The 17,389-nt window shown below is 38.3% G+C and overlaps 1 protein-coding gene across 1 annotated transcript; it reads left to right on the top strand.

Moving 5' to 3' along the window:
* The first annotated feature begins 220 nt into the window (after nt 1-220).
* Nucleotides 221-17,377, top strand: LOC136249892 (uncharacterized). Its single transcript, XM_066042022.1, has 24 exons — nt 221-289; nt 1,739-3,240; nt 3,287-3,367; nt 3,841-3,900; nt 3,945-4,046; nt 4,098-4,141; nt 4,310-4,505; nt 5,276-5,338; nt 5,393-5,488; nt 5,542-5,696; nt 5,742-5,822; nt 6,340-6,443; nt 6,982-7,183; nt 8,272-8,380; nt 8,443-8,504; nt 8,735-8,952; nt 9,005-9,076; nt 9,415-9,504; nt 9,555-9,635; nt 11,610-11,758; nt 12,445-12,615; nt 14,687-14,827; nt 16,024-16,083; nt 17,137-17,377. The coding sequence occupies exons 2-24, from the start codon at nt 1,750-1,752 to the stop codon at nt 17,233-17,235; spliced, it is 3,927 nt and encodes a 1,308-aa protein (XP_065898094.1). The 5' UTR covers nt 221-289; nt 1,739-1,749; the 3' UTR covers nt 17,236-17,377.
* The last annotated feature ends 12 nt before the right edge of the window (nt 17,378-17,389 follow it).

Genomic DNA, 17,389 nt, shown 5'->3' with positions numbered 1-17,389 from the left:
TTAGCTATAAAATGACTAGCTATATAGCTAGCTAGGTAATTTAGTTCCTTCCACTTCCTAGCTAGCTATAGGCTGAGTGTTCAGTATAACTATACCTAAAACCTTTATGTACAGTTATATTTAGTATAACTGTAGTTTATGTAGCGCAGCTATATAATTACGATTGCAGTAATAAATATGTGTGGTCCTGTGATGCAAAGCGAAAAAAAAGTTCGGATCACGTGCATCTCCTGCGCTTTATTTAGAATATTTCTTTTTGGGACCGACGAATTTCCTCTTTCTTGTTTTGGTAAGCGCGTACGTGCCGTATAATATGCTGTATTTTTGAACAGTCACATGATGTACTCTTTTCGACTTCGTTTATGTGCGAGTTTTTGTGAGGCAATGGTACAGTCCTAGATGTGTAAAGATATGTGTAAAGTAAAGTACGCAGTTTCTGTTACCTTTCATTCTCAGCTCTGAGAGAATTTACTTTGTTCACGGCTGGTAGAATAAAACAACATGGAAGAGTGAGTGTAATTTAAATTAATTTCAACAACTCCATTGAAGCTGATATTTAGGAAATGAAAAGAATGGTGAAGATGGTAATTTTTTAAATAGAATTCCATGATTTCCTCTCTGGTGATTGTTTTATTAGAGGGTATTGTGTACCTATCAATGTCATGCCCACTGTTCTCCCCAAGGCCACAAAGTCTGGTGACATGCAATACAATTGTGACCAAGGAATTTATTAGTCACCAATCAGATAAATTCAAAAACACCTGTGATAAGTTATTCTTATACTTTCTTGCAATTAGAAAATTGTTGGTGAGTCTACCCTCGGATATGGTGCAATGCTGGGGATTAGACAAATGTTTTTTGTTTTTTTTTAATATTAATGATTTACAGCATAGTCTGTAGGACACCTGGTCCTACAGCCTGTTTAAGATGTTGTACTAAGTATATTTGAAAAGGTGAAGAAAGGAGAAAAAAATCCATGACTGGACCTTGAACCTGCAGCCATCTGATTTACACTCGAACGCTTACAGGAGTCTGCCAGGTGGTCAGGATGTTTTCTCCTTGTAAATTTGATGTATTTGTATCCATAGGAACTCTAGAGAGTGACTTATTATCTCAAAGTACCCCATGTGAAACCAATTGACATTAGTTTATTTATTAAGGTTTTACAGCACAAGTGCTGAAGGTCTGTAGGACACCAGCCTGTTTAAAGATGTACTAAGGTAAAGAAAGGAGAAAAAATCCATGACTGGACCTGGGTGGCCTTGAGCCTGCAATCATCTGATTTACGCTCGAACGATTACAGGAGTCTGCTTGGTGGTCAGGATGTTTTCTCCTCGTCAATTTGATATATTTGTATCCATAGGAACTCTAGAGAGTGACTTATTATCTCAAGTACCTCATGTGCAACCAATGGACAATGTCAAGTTCCCTATTACTGGGGCTAACTCCCCACCCCCTATATCCCTACCTGCTAGTGAGGGATGGAGGTCTGATTGACTTATTGAATTTAGAGGTGTAAAATCAATCAATCTTTCAGGGTTGTGGTCAAATTCCCCAGTTGGTATATGGGGTGAGCTTGACATTGATAGTGTGTATTCTATGTGATTAATAACATTACTGAGGGATCTCTGTGTCAGCAAATATTAGTGCTATAGAAATTATTAATGATTAGTTATTATATTCACTTTGCTGTGTTGTTGGTATAAATGTTTACGTGCATTATGACTTGTTATCATAGTCACTCCCAAAATGGAGGACATCACACAACACACCCTCCATACTCTAGCTGGTGACCACCCTCCTCAAGTGACCAGTATGGTATCGGATGGGGTCACACCTCTGTCCCATGAAGACCAACCAACCATCTCTACAAAACTGGATACCACAATCACATCTGACAACAAAATGGTAAATAGTGTACAGGTAGATGACACACCAGACTCCACTGATAAAAAAGAGAAACAAGACTCTACTTTTGAAGAGAATAAAGGAGGGTCTACTGCTAAAGAAGAGAAACAAGACCCAACTTTTAAAGGAGAGGAAGAAGTCTTTATTGCCATAGGGGGAAATGAAGATTCAGCTTCTAATGACAATAAACAAAGCTCCACTTCTTCTAAAGACAAAAATGAGGACACTACTTCTAAAGGTGAGAAAGACAGGTCAATATCATCTTCTAAAAGTAAGAAGCAAGGCTCCACTACTAAAGAGAAAAAAGTAGGCTCAGTTCCTAAAACAAAGAAACAAGGCTTAGCATCAAAAGAAAAGAAACAAAGCTCAGCTTCTAAAGAGAAAAAAGAAGGCTCTACTCCTAAAGAGAAGAAGCAAGGCCCTGCTGCTAAAGAGAAGAAAGAAAATGCTGCTTCTAGGGCAAAGAAAGATTCTAAAGGGAAGAAACAAAATGCAGATTCTAAAGGGAAGAAACAAGACTCAGCCTCTAAAGAAAAGAAACAAGATTTGGCTTCTACAGAGAAGAAACAAGCCAAACAAAAGAATCTAAAGGACACCACGAAGCAGCAGAGAAAACGTTCTCGAACTGTCGCTTTTAGTAGTGAAGATCATGATAACATAGAACACAATAATGATGAAGTTGGCTTGAAAAAGAAGAAACAAAAAACAGAGCAGTCCCAAACAGACACAGTACCACAGTCAGAAGTTGTTACTCCCAAACAACCCATGCAAGAAGAGAAGAACATAGTTACAGAGAGTGCTAATGATGACAAGGAAAGTGATAACAAGGAAGGTCCCTCACATGAAGGTAACAATCAGGACACACCAAAGATGGATAGTGGCATGCTGGAGGGGAGCTCTTTGGCCACTGCTGCTGAAGTGAAAGAGAATGCCAGTAGTGGAGGTGAGAGTGGCTCAGAATGGGAGGACCATAAAGAGACCCTGTGTGGGCAAAGAATGAAGAAAGGTGCAGTTCAGTGTCCCATCTGTGGCAGAAGGTTTACTAGTATGTCCCGACTATACCAGTTTCATTACACCGAGGGGTCTCAAACTTGTCCAGGTCCGAGAAGAAAAATAACACCAAGACCGACAATGAAGGGAAAATATCCTTGTCCAAGTTGTGGGAAGGTGTTCACTAGCTTGGCAAGGCTTAACCAGTATCATTATAATAAGACCACACAGACTTGTGGTGACATTATTACTCCTGTAGCGACTTGTTATTCTGATGGTGTCAATGCTGCTCTTGGTAGTGAAAAGATTACTGAGCAAGAATTGTATGCTTCAATTTCAAAGGTAGCCCCACCTCACCAACTGGCTGTGATGTCATTTCTAATTGTAGGATGCACCAGTCGGAGAACGTAATGCTGTTTGGAGGCGTATATTGAAACAGTGTAAAGTGCTGAGATGTCAGAATGATGAGGTAAAGTGTGAGTGGTCACAGCTATGTTGGGAATAGTGTATTTGTACTGTGTGGAACCCTCTAGTTGTCTGTCAGCATGTACATGTACCACATGTGTATGTGTTTTTGTTAGTGTGTAGCTCACAAAAGTGTACTACTACTACACATGTACACACACATGCACACACTTCTTGACTACCTGTTCCGATTCTTCTTTGATCCAGTCCCCCACCCTCCATGGGAGACACCCACCCACCTAGCCAAGGGATGCTGGATAACCTAATTACAAGTGATTTATTCAGTGCAGATGAATGAACAGACTAACTCCCAAGGAGAGTGGGTGGGCCACTGACAAAACACGCATGCACGCCTATGTATGCATGTCGCGTGCACACACACACACATACACACACATACAACGTGCATTGCATGCAGCGCACACATTATCCAACTACCCACACAAGTTTAAATATTAATCTTCTATTCACTTTTAGTGCGACTACAAAGCTACTCGTATTGCTTCAATGGTTTATCACTATGAGAGATGTGGAAAGGTGAGGGAGCATTACTCTGTTGCTCCAATACACTGATATAATAGGAAGTAATACTTGCTTGTTCGGAGTGCGACAAGACGTACACAACTAAGGCGGGACTGGATTATCACTTCAAGAGAGCACATCGTTCACCTGCTGATGTTACCGTTAGTATTGTAGAGATGATAGTGTGTGGAATATTGTGTGTTGTGTGGTAGAAGCCCACTGTGGAGTTGCCTTTGAAGAGACAAGCAGCAATTAGGTTAGTGTCTCTATATGTAATAAGGATGTGTATATGTGTGTTTGTTGATCGATGTATGGTTAAAGTGCTGTTTGGCCAGTGGCAAACCCTGAGATGTGAAAAGCCTTCCCATATTCTCACTGATCTTTAGGGGCTTAGTCAGATTACTTATCAACTATACACTTATAGGGCATCAGATAATCTGGCTAACATCAACAAAACATCACCAGAGGAGATACAAGCTACTACTGATGAAGTAAAGCCAGAAGTAGATACATCTTTGGAAAGTCCAGCTTCCTTTGATGTCGATGAACTGTCTGAAGTGGCATTTAGAGAAGCTAAAGAAAACCTGAAAAAAGGATTAGTGGTGACATGTCCTATTGAGGTACAGTACATGCTTAGTTATCTATACCTCAGTTATTGTGTAGTAGGAAACTTTGGTGAAATCCAATTAGAAAAAAAAAACTTTGGCGAACTGCCATGCCCTACACATTTCATAGATGACGATGGCAGGAAATATACTTCGGCATGAAAAAAACTTTGGCAAATGAAAGGACAATTCACCAAATTTGCCATTGTTGTGTACCATCAAAGTTTTCTACTGTATGATTATCCCGAGAGCCAAAACTGAATTAGATTATGAGTGAAGAAATCTTTTATTAGATGAATGGGCTTTATTTATTATTCAATTTATTTGAACACTTTTGTGGTCATTACTATTCACTGTATTCAGTGGACTGAACTGGCTACTAGAAGGATTGATTGGTTTTTGCATATTTATCGAGTCTTGCTACAGTAGTTAGACCCTTAGGGAACCTGTAGCCTGCTACTATACTCTGAATATAAGCAGTGAAAATTGCAAAAACTGTCTTTAAAGGATATCACCACCATTGTTATGCTCTAGAGTATTTACTTCTTACCCTGGTTTATAGTAATGCTGCAGGAAATGTGGTAGCGATAGTTAACCAGCGATCAACTTGCCAGGTAATGATACCCTTTGAGATATCCTAGAGCGAGCTTTAGGGATGCCATATAATCTGATACTGCTCTTTAATACACATAATAATTACACAACCAAAGAGTTTGTTTTGCACTCACACACACACAAACACACATGCACACAAATGCCACTCTCTTACCCCCACATTTCTGTAGCACTGTGATTTGACTTTCAAGAGTGCCAGTGGACTAAAGTACCATCTAAAGAGATGCACAGGGGTCAGTTGTAGAGACAGGGAGTGAGTGGGGGTCATATTTGTTATCACCTCACAGCAAAAGAAATTCAAATGTAAAGTGTGCCACAAAACCATCTCCACATTGGTAAGGTATCAGAACCACATGGCTAAGAAACACCACATTGGAGAGCAAGTGAGTTACAAATCTCAGTAATTAGTACCCAGGGTGTTTCCCTTGTCTGGTAGTCATGTGAAGACGGAGATTACATCATCCCTGAAAATGTCACAGTTCAATCGTCTGACGAAGAAGATCATGTAAGGAAGACAAAGAGCACCACCAAAAGTGTTACTGACGTATGGACTAACCTTCATGCTGTTTACCAGTCTGAGTTGAAGAACATGTGGGTTATCACCTTGCATTGTATGTGTTTTATGGTTGTATTTAGACTTGCAGAAATGATGTCTGGTGAGGAATTGTTTACCGACTGGCAACCATCTGTAGTGGCCTGGGAGAGGTGTGACCCAAAGTGAGTGCAGTTCATTGTACAGTGAGACCTGTTCTAATCCAAATTTCTTATGGCCACTTTATGACATTTTTAGGGGTATCAGAGCCCTGTATTTTAAAATTTATTTATCAAGGCTTTACAGCACAAGAGCTAAAGGTCTGTAGGATACCTGGTCCTATAACTTGTTTAAAAATGTTATATTAAGTGCGTTGAAAAGGAGAAAAAATCCATGGCTGGACCTAGTTGACAGGAATAGCACAGTGATTATTTAGACCACTAAAAATCTCTATTCCCTATTGACCAAATACTCTAACAGAACAATCATGCTGTACAGAGATGTGGCTGAAGGTTATATACTTCAAGTTTATTTATATCCCCTCTTTGCTCCAGTACCAGCTACCCTATAGTGAGGGGTCACATTGTGGTGTTGTTGCCCTATAAAGTTATGGGTCACAATATTGTGTTGTAGCCCCCTATAGTTAGTATAGGGGGTCACTATTTTGTTGTGTCCTTTAGGGGTTCATGTTTCCCTTCCTAGGGAGTGTGTCCATTATGCCCCTCAGTCAATGAAGTATCGCTTTGTTAATGGTGATGGTGTGTCTAGTTCTGTATCACAACTTGCTCTATTTGATGCTGCCCTTGGTAAGTTGCTGTGTTCACTTAATAATTGGGATGTCCCTTTGCTGTATTATGTGTGAATTGTATGCTGCAAACTCTGAGGGAAGTTGTTATCTTGACTTTTTCTATTCAAAGATCAACTCCTCAGTTTGAACTAATAAAATGGTTTTCTTGTTCATATGTATATAGTTAGGTGCATGTGCTTAGAGAGATCCCAGTATCACTATGATGTGTTTGTCTGTTTGGTACACATTTGCTGGATAACCTAATTACATACTAGTGCTTCTGGTGTTTTATTGGCTTCGATCAAAGCGCTATATGAAATGTATGACCTGCTGAGTGCTAGTTTGTTTTTGGATTGATTGCATTTGAAATACATTTGGTAAAAAACGCATGCTACCAGAGCATGTTTAAATCATTTCAGTTAACGATGAAAGTTATTAATAACTTTATCATTGGTTTTGCCTCTTCATGGAGAGTAAGGTTATCTTTGTTTCAAGCGACAGTGGTTCAGGCGACTATAAAAGTGCACACCCACTTGATGACATCGCTACTCACACAGATGACATCACAACTGGTGCCACACTCAATGTTGGTGGTCCTGTGTGGAGTATGGGCTGGGCACCAATTGGAGATGACAGCAGTACACAGTATGTTGCCATGGCAGTTTATCAGACAATGGATGAGACCTATCAATTGGACATTCCCTTGCGCCACAATGGAGGAATCCAGTTGTGGAGTATGTTGCTTGGAGACCAGCCGAGGTTAGGTGTGCTCTGTGTATAGTACCAACATAGAGGAGCTTTAATGTTGCATAGTTGTGTTGTGAATATTGCATGAGCTTAAATAGTTGCAATACAGTTTGTGTTTCGTGTAAACATTTTAAGGAATGTATTTTGCTTTGTAAAAGGATGTAGTATTTTTAAAAATGACTATTTTTTGTGTACAGATTTTTAACACTAATGTTCAATATAATGATACTATGCTTTGTTACACAACCTTCCATATATTTCATTTTTGGTTTATTCATTTAAACAGAGTTTAGTTACTTCCAACCTTAGTTACTTCCAACTCACTTTTTTTTGTTAGTTTTATTTTTGAATGAAAAGGTGCTTACTAAGAACCTGTATACTAAAGTTATATATACAGTGAACCTTGTATTTGTGGCCAATTGTACAGTGGTCTCTCCATTATCCGGCCATCGATTATCCAAACGACCTGTGAAAGTGACTGTTCTATTAGAGTATTTTGCATAAAGTATATGCTCTAGTAATGTATAAATGTATGGGATTCTGTTTATCCAAACTTTTCCAATATCCGAACATACCTAGGGCCCAATCAGATAATGGTGAGACCACTGTATAAATTTTTGTGACTGCCTAATTTGCAAGACACAAACTATTTCTCCATAGTACAGTTGCTATGTTGCTCACCTCACCTTTGGGGCAAAATTTCTTAGCTTTACTAGCCCAGTGGCTACAGGTGGATTGGTGTAAAACTTCTCACCAATTAGGGAATTTAATGTTGGTCTTTTCTGAGGGTAGTGCTAAAAGCCGGAACGGAACAGAACCAATTAGCTGCTTCAGGCTGTAACCTGCTGTGTGGTAATGATACACAGCAGGTTATATACAGCAGTTCCATGCTTTGAAATGTGTAGTTTGAATACAAGCTACACATTTTCAAAGCATGGAACTTTTAAAATCATACTAGGACAGGAGTGTATATCAGGATTCGATAATTAGAAATATGATTTTTCAATGTACCTTGGAGCATAACCGGTGTTAATGATACAATTAGTTGTTCATGTCATATCACATTAAGTGATGTCATGTTTGCTCATTGTGTTCTATAGTCTACCACGATTGTCACTGGTCATTGGTCACCAGTATGGGTGTGTGAGGAGCATGAAATGGTGTCCATCAGGTTGTGCCACTAAACCCACAATCAGTTGTAACTCACAAGTGAGCTCATTTCATGGCATCATCTTAATGTCTTATTGACATTAATGACATTATCTTCACAGAGACTGGCCAGACTGGGCCTGCTAGCATTAGCTTGTAGTGATGGAGTGGTCAGGATATTAAGGTAACCACACCCACTAGTATTCATGATTGGGTAAACACACTGTAAAAATAGAGACTGTTCTATTAGAGTTGTGTGTACTGTACCTGTGAAGTATTGGGCCAGTATCCCTCCTTATACTTGTATGTCTCTTATTTAATTCAAGGAGCTCATAGAGTATATATAGCATCCAATAGAGCAGTCAACTTACTCTAATACACTAATTGTGACATTGTGATAACTGTATTGTGTAGTGTACCGTATCCTGAATTATTGTTGGAGCAACTTGGACCAGAGGATTCTACTGTTACTAACTTTGATCTATTTGTCACACCCAAGTCAATCTGTTGTCTGTTGTCTCCTAGCAACATAACTGTCCAATCAGACTTCTCCTTGGTTTATGGGCAATGTCATGATGTGGAGTGGTTACCTAGACAACCGCACAATAAAATAGCTGCCAGTTTTTCAAATGGTGAGGACAATTTAAACACAAAGTGATCACTGAATCAGTTTTGTTGTCATAGGAAGTGTCGTCATATGGGATTTGTTAACTAACAGCTGGTTACTAAGGGGATCACATGATCATTGTAATAATGGTATGGTCTTTGTTCAGAAGGACTTTATACCAACATCATTATTTTACAATTACAAATTAAGGACAAAAGTATTTATGGAAACATCGATGCACAAATGATTCAATACAAAAAGGATTAATTGAGCCAGATTTTTTATTCAATAATATTTTATAGATTTAGAAGAACTGCAGTAGCAGCTTATTGTTGTCCTGTGATATTTGTAGGCCATATAGTTTACTCAGGACTTTAACAACACAAAGAACAATGTCAATGCCAGACCACACCATGTTTGCTAACACATGCTCGACACATAACTGACTTTGCTTGTTTAACATGATCATATGATGTTGCTATTACAGTGATCTATCCTCAACTACACATCAAAGCACATGCCACAATTTGCCGTTCACTCTCCTGGTGTCCTGATGACACTGACTACTTGTTCACTGGTAAGACCCATACCCCTACACTGTTTGCAGAATCATGTGATCTCTTGTAGCTGGTTATGATGTGAGGAGGTGCTTATGGGACCTCAAATATCCTTATGAACCGGCAGAGAAGTGGGATAGGATTGGGCAAGGTGGTCTAGTGTGTGGTGTAATGTATCTGTGATGTTTTGTGATGTAATATAACATCATCATACAGTGTAATAGTACTGTATAGTGCTGGGTGGTATTGAAAAATAGCAAATGGCATACCTTCCATAAAAAGTATTATGATATTACTAAATATCTCGGTATTAATGTAAAAGCCATTGGTATTAAATTTCCTCAATAAAAACACCAATTACCCATGGTAGCTCAGCAAGCCTCAGGTACAAATTACCATGGGTAGTTGGAAAAGGCGGATATGGTTGGACGCGGACACAGATATTTTTAAAATACACTTTTACATTTAGAAAACAGCTTTTTTCATACCTAGCATTATTTTTACAGCAGCATTCGCTTCCAGACCCCAGGCGTCTATCTTCTCATAGTGCTTATCCATTTATAAGCGCATGTGCGAAGGACTAGACCAGCACTCCACAGAATTCCAAAGACCATATAGTGTTGTACACATGCTCTAAAGTCTAATACAGAGTTATATAATTGTAGAGATTAGCTTGTATGTCCATGCAACTTAGCTTAGCAGGCCAAATCCACAATCTTACGCCTTTTAAGGCACAGTTGCTTATACCAAGTGTTGAGGGTTTCAAGGTCCTGGCCTACGAGATTAGGTTGGGACATACCAGTTTAATCTCTATGACACTGAATTAGATTTCTAGTGCACGTGTACAACACTATATGGTCTTTAGAGTGCTAGTCTATCCTTCGCACGTACGTTTATAAATGGATAAGTGCTATGACAAGATCGACATCTGGGTCTGGAAGTGAATGCTGCTGTAAAAACAACGTTAGGTATAAAAAATAACTGTTTTGTAAATGTAGAAGTGTATTTTAAAAATATCTATGTCCATGTCCGACCATATCAACTACCCAATTACCACAAACAAACTTGTTTACATAGTTTGGTTAGCTGGCTTCATCACCACCTGCCTACAAACATTGTCACATGTCTGGTTACCCTCTAAATATGGGATGAAACAATGCCACAGGGGGCCATAATGCCCAGATGGTATGGTGGTATTAAAAGAAACAGGTAATATCAAAACTAGCATGACTGATTACTAACAATACCAGTATATTGCCCAGCTCAGGGACCACAAAGGTGTAGGCATGGCCCATGAAAAAACATCACCAGCCTCACTTTTCTCTGACAATGATGAAGCAGTATTGGTTAGGTAAAACTAAGCCCAAACAAACCTTCGGATCGACCCGAAATGCTTTCAACAAGTTGCTATGAAATTTTTTTTTTTTAAACTTATGCAACAGAATTTTTTACTGACTGACTAACTGACTGATGCCTTCAGACAAGCGTAACTTGATATGGCTAAGGCTACAGGCTTGATTTTTTCACTGTTTGATATCGCTTTGGCCCGAGAGGTGCCTTTTGGCATACCGCAGTACACACAATGCATTCTTCATGGACTTACCAGTGTCCTCCTTTGTGTCCCATTCATCTTTGCTGACAGTGAAAAGTGTTGGTTTGGCGGTACCATGTGATGGCTTCCCTTCGTAACAGATGTCGTCCGTATTTTTCATAGAGGTGCTTTTTGAACAGCTCTTAATTTGTAATGCTGTGTAACAGGTTGAACATAACTGACAATGAAGTGTAATGGATACTTCACTTTTCAGATAATAATTGATAACTGGGGCGTGTGGTGCCATTTGATGCGGTATGCGTGGGTTCACCAGTCATAATAATTTTTTAAAAGTTAACAGACAAGTACACAAAAATATTTGAAGTTTTCAACTAGAGTAGGAACCATAACACATCGATAAAAAGTACTGAAACAAGCTGGAGTAGTGCACAATATTAAATCACAGTAAACAATAAGAAGTGTTATATCTCTACTAATTCCAAATTTTTTTGTGCACTTGTATGTTATGATGTAATTTGATTAGATTGTGTCATGTGATGTAGGGTGATTACCTGTTGTGTGTACTATTCCTAGGAATGTATTTCGATAGTATATGGCCACTGCTCTGTCCTGGAGTATTGTACTTGGAGGATACTGTTTCAGGTCTTGGTACTAGCGGAATGTACTATCATGACTTCCAAGCAAGTAGTGAAATTGCAATCTCTGGACGACCTCATATATTGGTAATAAGTGTTGAACATTACATGTACAGGAATGTGTCCGGGTTTAGAATAACGATGGCTACAAGAAACAGGGTTAAGTCCGAAAGATTTAGGATAAATTGTGTAGGGCCTTAACTTGCCTAAGTTACTGGTGAGTGGTAGTAGTGGCTATTTATTTGAGTGGTGGCCGTTTCTGACCATTGCCAACCTACATCCCCACTTGTAATATGAGCTTGGGGCCAAGTGCATTGAAAAATACTCTTGACAACTTAAATACAAGTAGTCATGTACTTGGTGTTGGGATACAGGCACTTGAAAAATTATAATTACAGTGTACTCATGTACTTGGCCCCATCTTTGCACTAATAGTGTGTTCTGTATGTTAGTGTGGTGTTTGGTGTGTTGTGTATGTACGTATGTAAAACCTTGAGTTGAAGACTTTATTACACTGATATCCTTGCAGCAATTTTTTTTTGAAACACTTAGATACTGTGTGCTTGCAGTAGAGATTCAGGAAGATACTCTGTGCTTGGTGTAGATACTCAGGATCCTTTTATTTGTAATATGACATCTGTTAATTTACCCTCATTCTTGGAAGTCTTGTGTCTTTACAAGTTACATGTTTGTAATATTCCATTTGGGTACATGCACGCACGTACATACGTATAGTGGGTGATCTTGTACAATTGTATCATTATTTTTTTTAGACATTCTCCTATTGTCATTGGAAAAACAGGCTAGCATTTGGTACCATCACTGGTGATCTAGTGCTGAGGGGCTTCCCTCCATTTATTAACTCTTTCAAGCCAGCTAATTTTAATAAAAAACTTGACGTTACGAAATATCGCACTACTACTGGAAGATACAATTATTATTTGGTAAGTATCTTGCTCATAGAAATTTGATTTTTTGTACTATCTGATTGTACATTCTATGGCTAGAAATTTCATTGTACAAACTGTCAAGGCTTAAGTTTGGTTTTTTGGTGATTGAATGTATAATAAAACTATCACAGAGCAAAAATCTTTTCACTAAAAATTTTTGGATTTGGCCACATTCAACGGTGTTTAGTGTCTACATTCGGACTTCCTGTTGAATCCTTTACTGCTCACAGCTTCCTAGTGGGATAGCACTCAAATAGAATAATTTTTGCTACATACAGTACTATAGGTATGTCAAGTTTAGATATTTTGTAACAAAGTCATGCTCCACAAAAATGATTTGTACTATTACGATTGCAATGACAAAACTTCTTTGAATCTGTTTACAATGGTTATAGTGTAGTTATGATTGACCAACACATTACCACTGGAGCCATCACACAAAGCTAGCAAATTTACCAGTCTGTTAAACTAAGTTAACTTGTAAGTTGCTAAGTATACAAGTGCAACATAATTGTGACTGGTGAATCCATGTATCCTGCATCAAAGGACAGAATGGCGTAACACATAAAATAAAGCATGTTTTAACAATTTACTTACTGAAAATGGAACCAGTCCACTTTGTTTATAGCTATGTTTCACTCATTACACAGCACTACAAACAAAGAACAGTATAAGAAATGCCTCTGCATTAAATCTAGACACTACAGAAATTATGAGTAGTTTTCATTAGAAGTGCCATTATATGCTATCTGTGAATCAATGCCTATGTGGTATTGGAGAATCCATTGTAGCTGCTGCTGCTGTGGTAGGAAAAAAGACACACATCTCGGGCTTAAGTGTCGGCAAACTGGCTGGGTTTTGGGTGATATTTTTGGGTAGAAAAGGCCAAGCTTTCACGATCCCTAGTATACAGTACTACTGTACTGCATGATGCTCACTTTTTATTACAAAAAAGTGCCTTGTATCTTACATATACCACCCATTTGTATAACAACTAACTACCAATGCCATTTGGTGATTTGTATACAGTTGGCCCTGCAGTCCCCAGGTATGTTTACAAACCTTAGTCCCTTGTATGTAGTTTGAAATGTAGGAGCATGGATGTGGACACTGACTGAACCCCATATACTGTAATATATAGGTTCTGTAACCGTCAACTGTCATGACTGTGCTGTTTGTTGTGCTCTTATCTCTAATACCAGCTATGTAGCCAGGATAATTGGGTGAGCCCTTTTGTTTAGCAGTCACAGCTGGATTGCTTAATGGGCATGTGACAATTAAATTTGGTAGACTGGCATATGAAGGAATGCTCAAGGGAAGGTTATAGGGAGCTGCAATTTTGAGCTGAGCTGAGCCTCATCCTTATACATGTACAGTATGATCTGGATGGAATAATAGCAAAAGCTCTAATTGAACAATCAAACGTGTCATGTTCTCTAAAGTGTAAGGTGTCAAACTGTTCCACCTCTTGCTCGGCTATCTTATAATTCTGCTATACCATTTCTTGTACCATATAGGTAGCTACGCATTAAGGTGTTTAACAAGTTAATCCTATACAATTATGGAGACAAAACGTGGTTTCTAAATTCCATAGTGCCATGTTAGACCATGCTCTGAGGTGATACAAAACATGGCAGTTGCACACCTATATCATTAGCAACTTATGAGTATTTAAACTGAAAGTAGTTACTGCTACATTTCTTGTTTGTCAAGGAACAACAAAAATTAGTTAGATTTTGAAATACCAGTAACCCTTAGGCTGTTTTTTTGTAGTCCTAATTATTATTTTTAAAAGTACATTAAAAAGTTTGAAAAAATCAAGGTAACGAATAGGGATTGCTAAAAAAATCTACAAAACCACTTGAGAAGGGATTGCTAATACTTACATTTAAGAAATTCCTATTTTAATATAACACACATTTCTTAACTATTTTCAAACTGAGCAGAGGAAATTGTTGGTCATGATCCTTGTCTTGTTTCATGGATAATTCATATTCCTTTTGTGTCTAATATATAACTATAGTAAAGCACATATTGATAAGTGATATTTTGTCATTTTCTGTAGTATTTTTTCATTGCTACACCATGTGATACAGATGATGACATCACAACTAATGATGATGATGACATCACAACTAATTATGATGACATCACAATGGAACAGTTATCACATCACAAATGCTTGGTGTTCCATAACTACCCAAAGGTGAGGGATTAACGGCTGTGTGGTGATATAGTCTTGTTGACAATGAAATTCTTTTTACTCTAAGGGAGGTACACGTTAATACTTGTAGCATATAGTACACATGTGACTGTTCTATTATGTGGCAAATGCATTGAGATGACTGCTTTGTGAGGATATCTAGAGTGAATCTCTGATGTATTTCAATGGGCATGGTCGCCAGTTTTTACTATGCTATTCATATAAGTGTAGCCTGGCCTGACTGATGGGGGGGTAGTAGCCACGCTTGATCACTATAAATGTAGCTAGATCATTAAGGGGCGTGTTCTCTGTGTCTTCATCACTACTAATGCAGTTATTTGGGGTGTAGTTGTTGTGTCAAGTACAGCTATATGTAACCGTCATGCTCGATTATATGTAATAGTTGTAACATGGGCATGAGGGCTTTGCTTGATATGTATGCCCGACTGTCCGAGAGCAGAGGGCATACATATCAGGCAAAGCCCGAATGCCCCTTGTTACAGCTAATATGTAACACTTGTTAGGCTGATAGCCTGTGCAGGGCGATCAGTCACCCAAGCTAATACGAGTGCAGCCACTGGTTGTATTATATATGCACACCTAAAATTTTCGATTATGGGTCAGCAGCTAGTACATTCTGGTTACGTTTAGTTGTGATAAACAGACATATCCTAGAGATATCACGAAGAATTTCCATTTCGCGAGTTTAATGTTTTAATCAGTGCTATTGAATCGTTTATGGGAAAACTATATGCAGTTCACTAAAGGCCTAGACAGGTAAGCTTGCTTGTAGAGTGGTTACTCCATGCAGAGTGGTGGCTTCGTGATGGGGGTGTGTCCATATTCGAAAACGTGCAGAAACGATCGAATGAATAAGCTATAGCACTAGTTTTCACCTTAGCCCAATGTTTTTCAACTTGTAGGGTGGCGAGGATAACAAAACACTCTCCGTCTGAGTGGTTTTCATAGTGAAATCCAAGTCATTCGTCCTAATCACGTGAGTATTAATCGATCCCCACAATTGATTTTAGCATCAACGTCTATATAATCACTGCCCAGTTGTAGACCGGCTACATTTCGTATGTAGCCCAGCTAGCTGGGCTACATACAAAATGTAGCCCGGGAGGCTCCTTTGATCTGAGGTGCGAAAGTGTTATATATAACAGTACAGTGATATTTCTGTGTATCTGTTTTTATAGGACAGTAAGCATCAATTAGAATTTAAATCAGACATGATTCCATTATCTGCAGTGACCAAGGTAAAATTTCTGGAGTATAGTATTGTTTGTATGTACACAGGTAATGTTGTTTAACTACAATGTCTGCATCATATACTGTACACAGGAACACTTTTGGTGAATGATCTAAAATTTGCAAAATTTTGTACATATAAAACACCTACCATATAGAGGGAAACTTTGGCAAATTTGGCGATTTGTTACAAATTTACCCAAGTTTAACCCACCAATTACTCATAGCACCTGAGATTAGCATCTTTATAGCTACAGATTGAGCTTGAATTCGCCAAAGTTTATTTCGCCAAATGCGATTTAGCTTGCTATTTGCCAAAGTTTACCCCCTCCAAAGTTTCCCTTTGTACGGTATCTTGGTTGAGCTATATGTAATTCAGTAGTAATGTGTAGAGAAAGATTGGTTTTGACTAGTCTTGTGTAGCAAAACAATCAAGAGTAGGGACTGGCTGTTCTACAAGAGCCAGGTGCTGGACTTGACTACTGTGCATGATGAGCCACATGAGAAATACCACTGTGACTACTAACCTACTGTATTTTGTGAAGCAACTCAAATTCTGAAATTCTTGCCCCATCAGTGAGCCCTCCCAAGTCACAAGAAACATGGATTAGGCCACGAAAACTTAATTATATGTTTCTGGTTCCCTTCCTGGTCATTTTTTTGCTGAATGAATTGTGCAATCACCATGCAATAATTTGTAATACTTTATATCTGCTGAAAATTTTCACATCTTGTAAACAATCTTTTCTTGTAAAGATGCACTAGCTTTACACCATAAGTTTTGTTTTTGTCTATAATTCCATGTACGGCTATGTTAAGTGTAGTGTATCACATCAAAAGTTGCAACAACAAAAAAAGCTTGGTCACCTGGTCAATTTTGGGGAATTGATAGGACCAGAAACATATAATTAACTTTGCTCAGCCGTACGGATTATAATTATGGCCCACAGCAATTTACCTTTGCCAATAGCTACTCAGTGATCAATTCACCTATGTTTTCCTTTATATGGTAGCAATTGTTTACATGATATTAAAAGGTCTTGTCTTTTGTTTCTTGTTAGGTGTCCTGGAATCCACACCAACAACATTGTGATTGGTTGCTGGCAGCAACTAACACAGGATTAGTGAGACTATTGAAATGGTCTAGGGATTCTAGCTAAACGTATTCACTTACTTTTTACTTTTTGTCTATGTAACTGAAATGATTACAGTGCAAGATTATTGTGAAAAATTTGTGTAATATATTAAGTGAATTGTGTAAAATGTGTCAAACTACTTTCTAACAATAAAATGGAAAATCGAGATTCACTATAA

This window comes from Dysidea avara, chromosome 3 (assembly GCF_963678975.1).
Source record: "Dysidea avara chromosome 3, odDysAvar1.4, whole genome shotgun sequence".
NCBI lineage: Eukaryota > Metazoa > Porifera > Demospongiae > Dictyoceratida > Dysideidae > Dysidea > Dysidea avara.
This window is presented reverse-complemented; position numbering and strand designations above follow the sequence as displayed.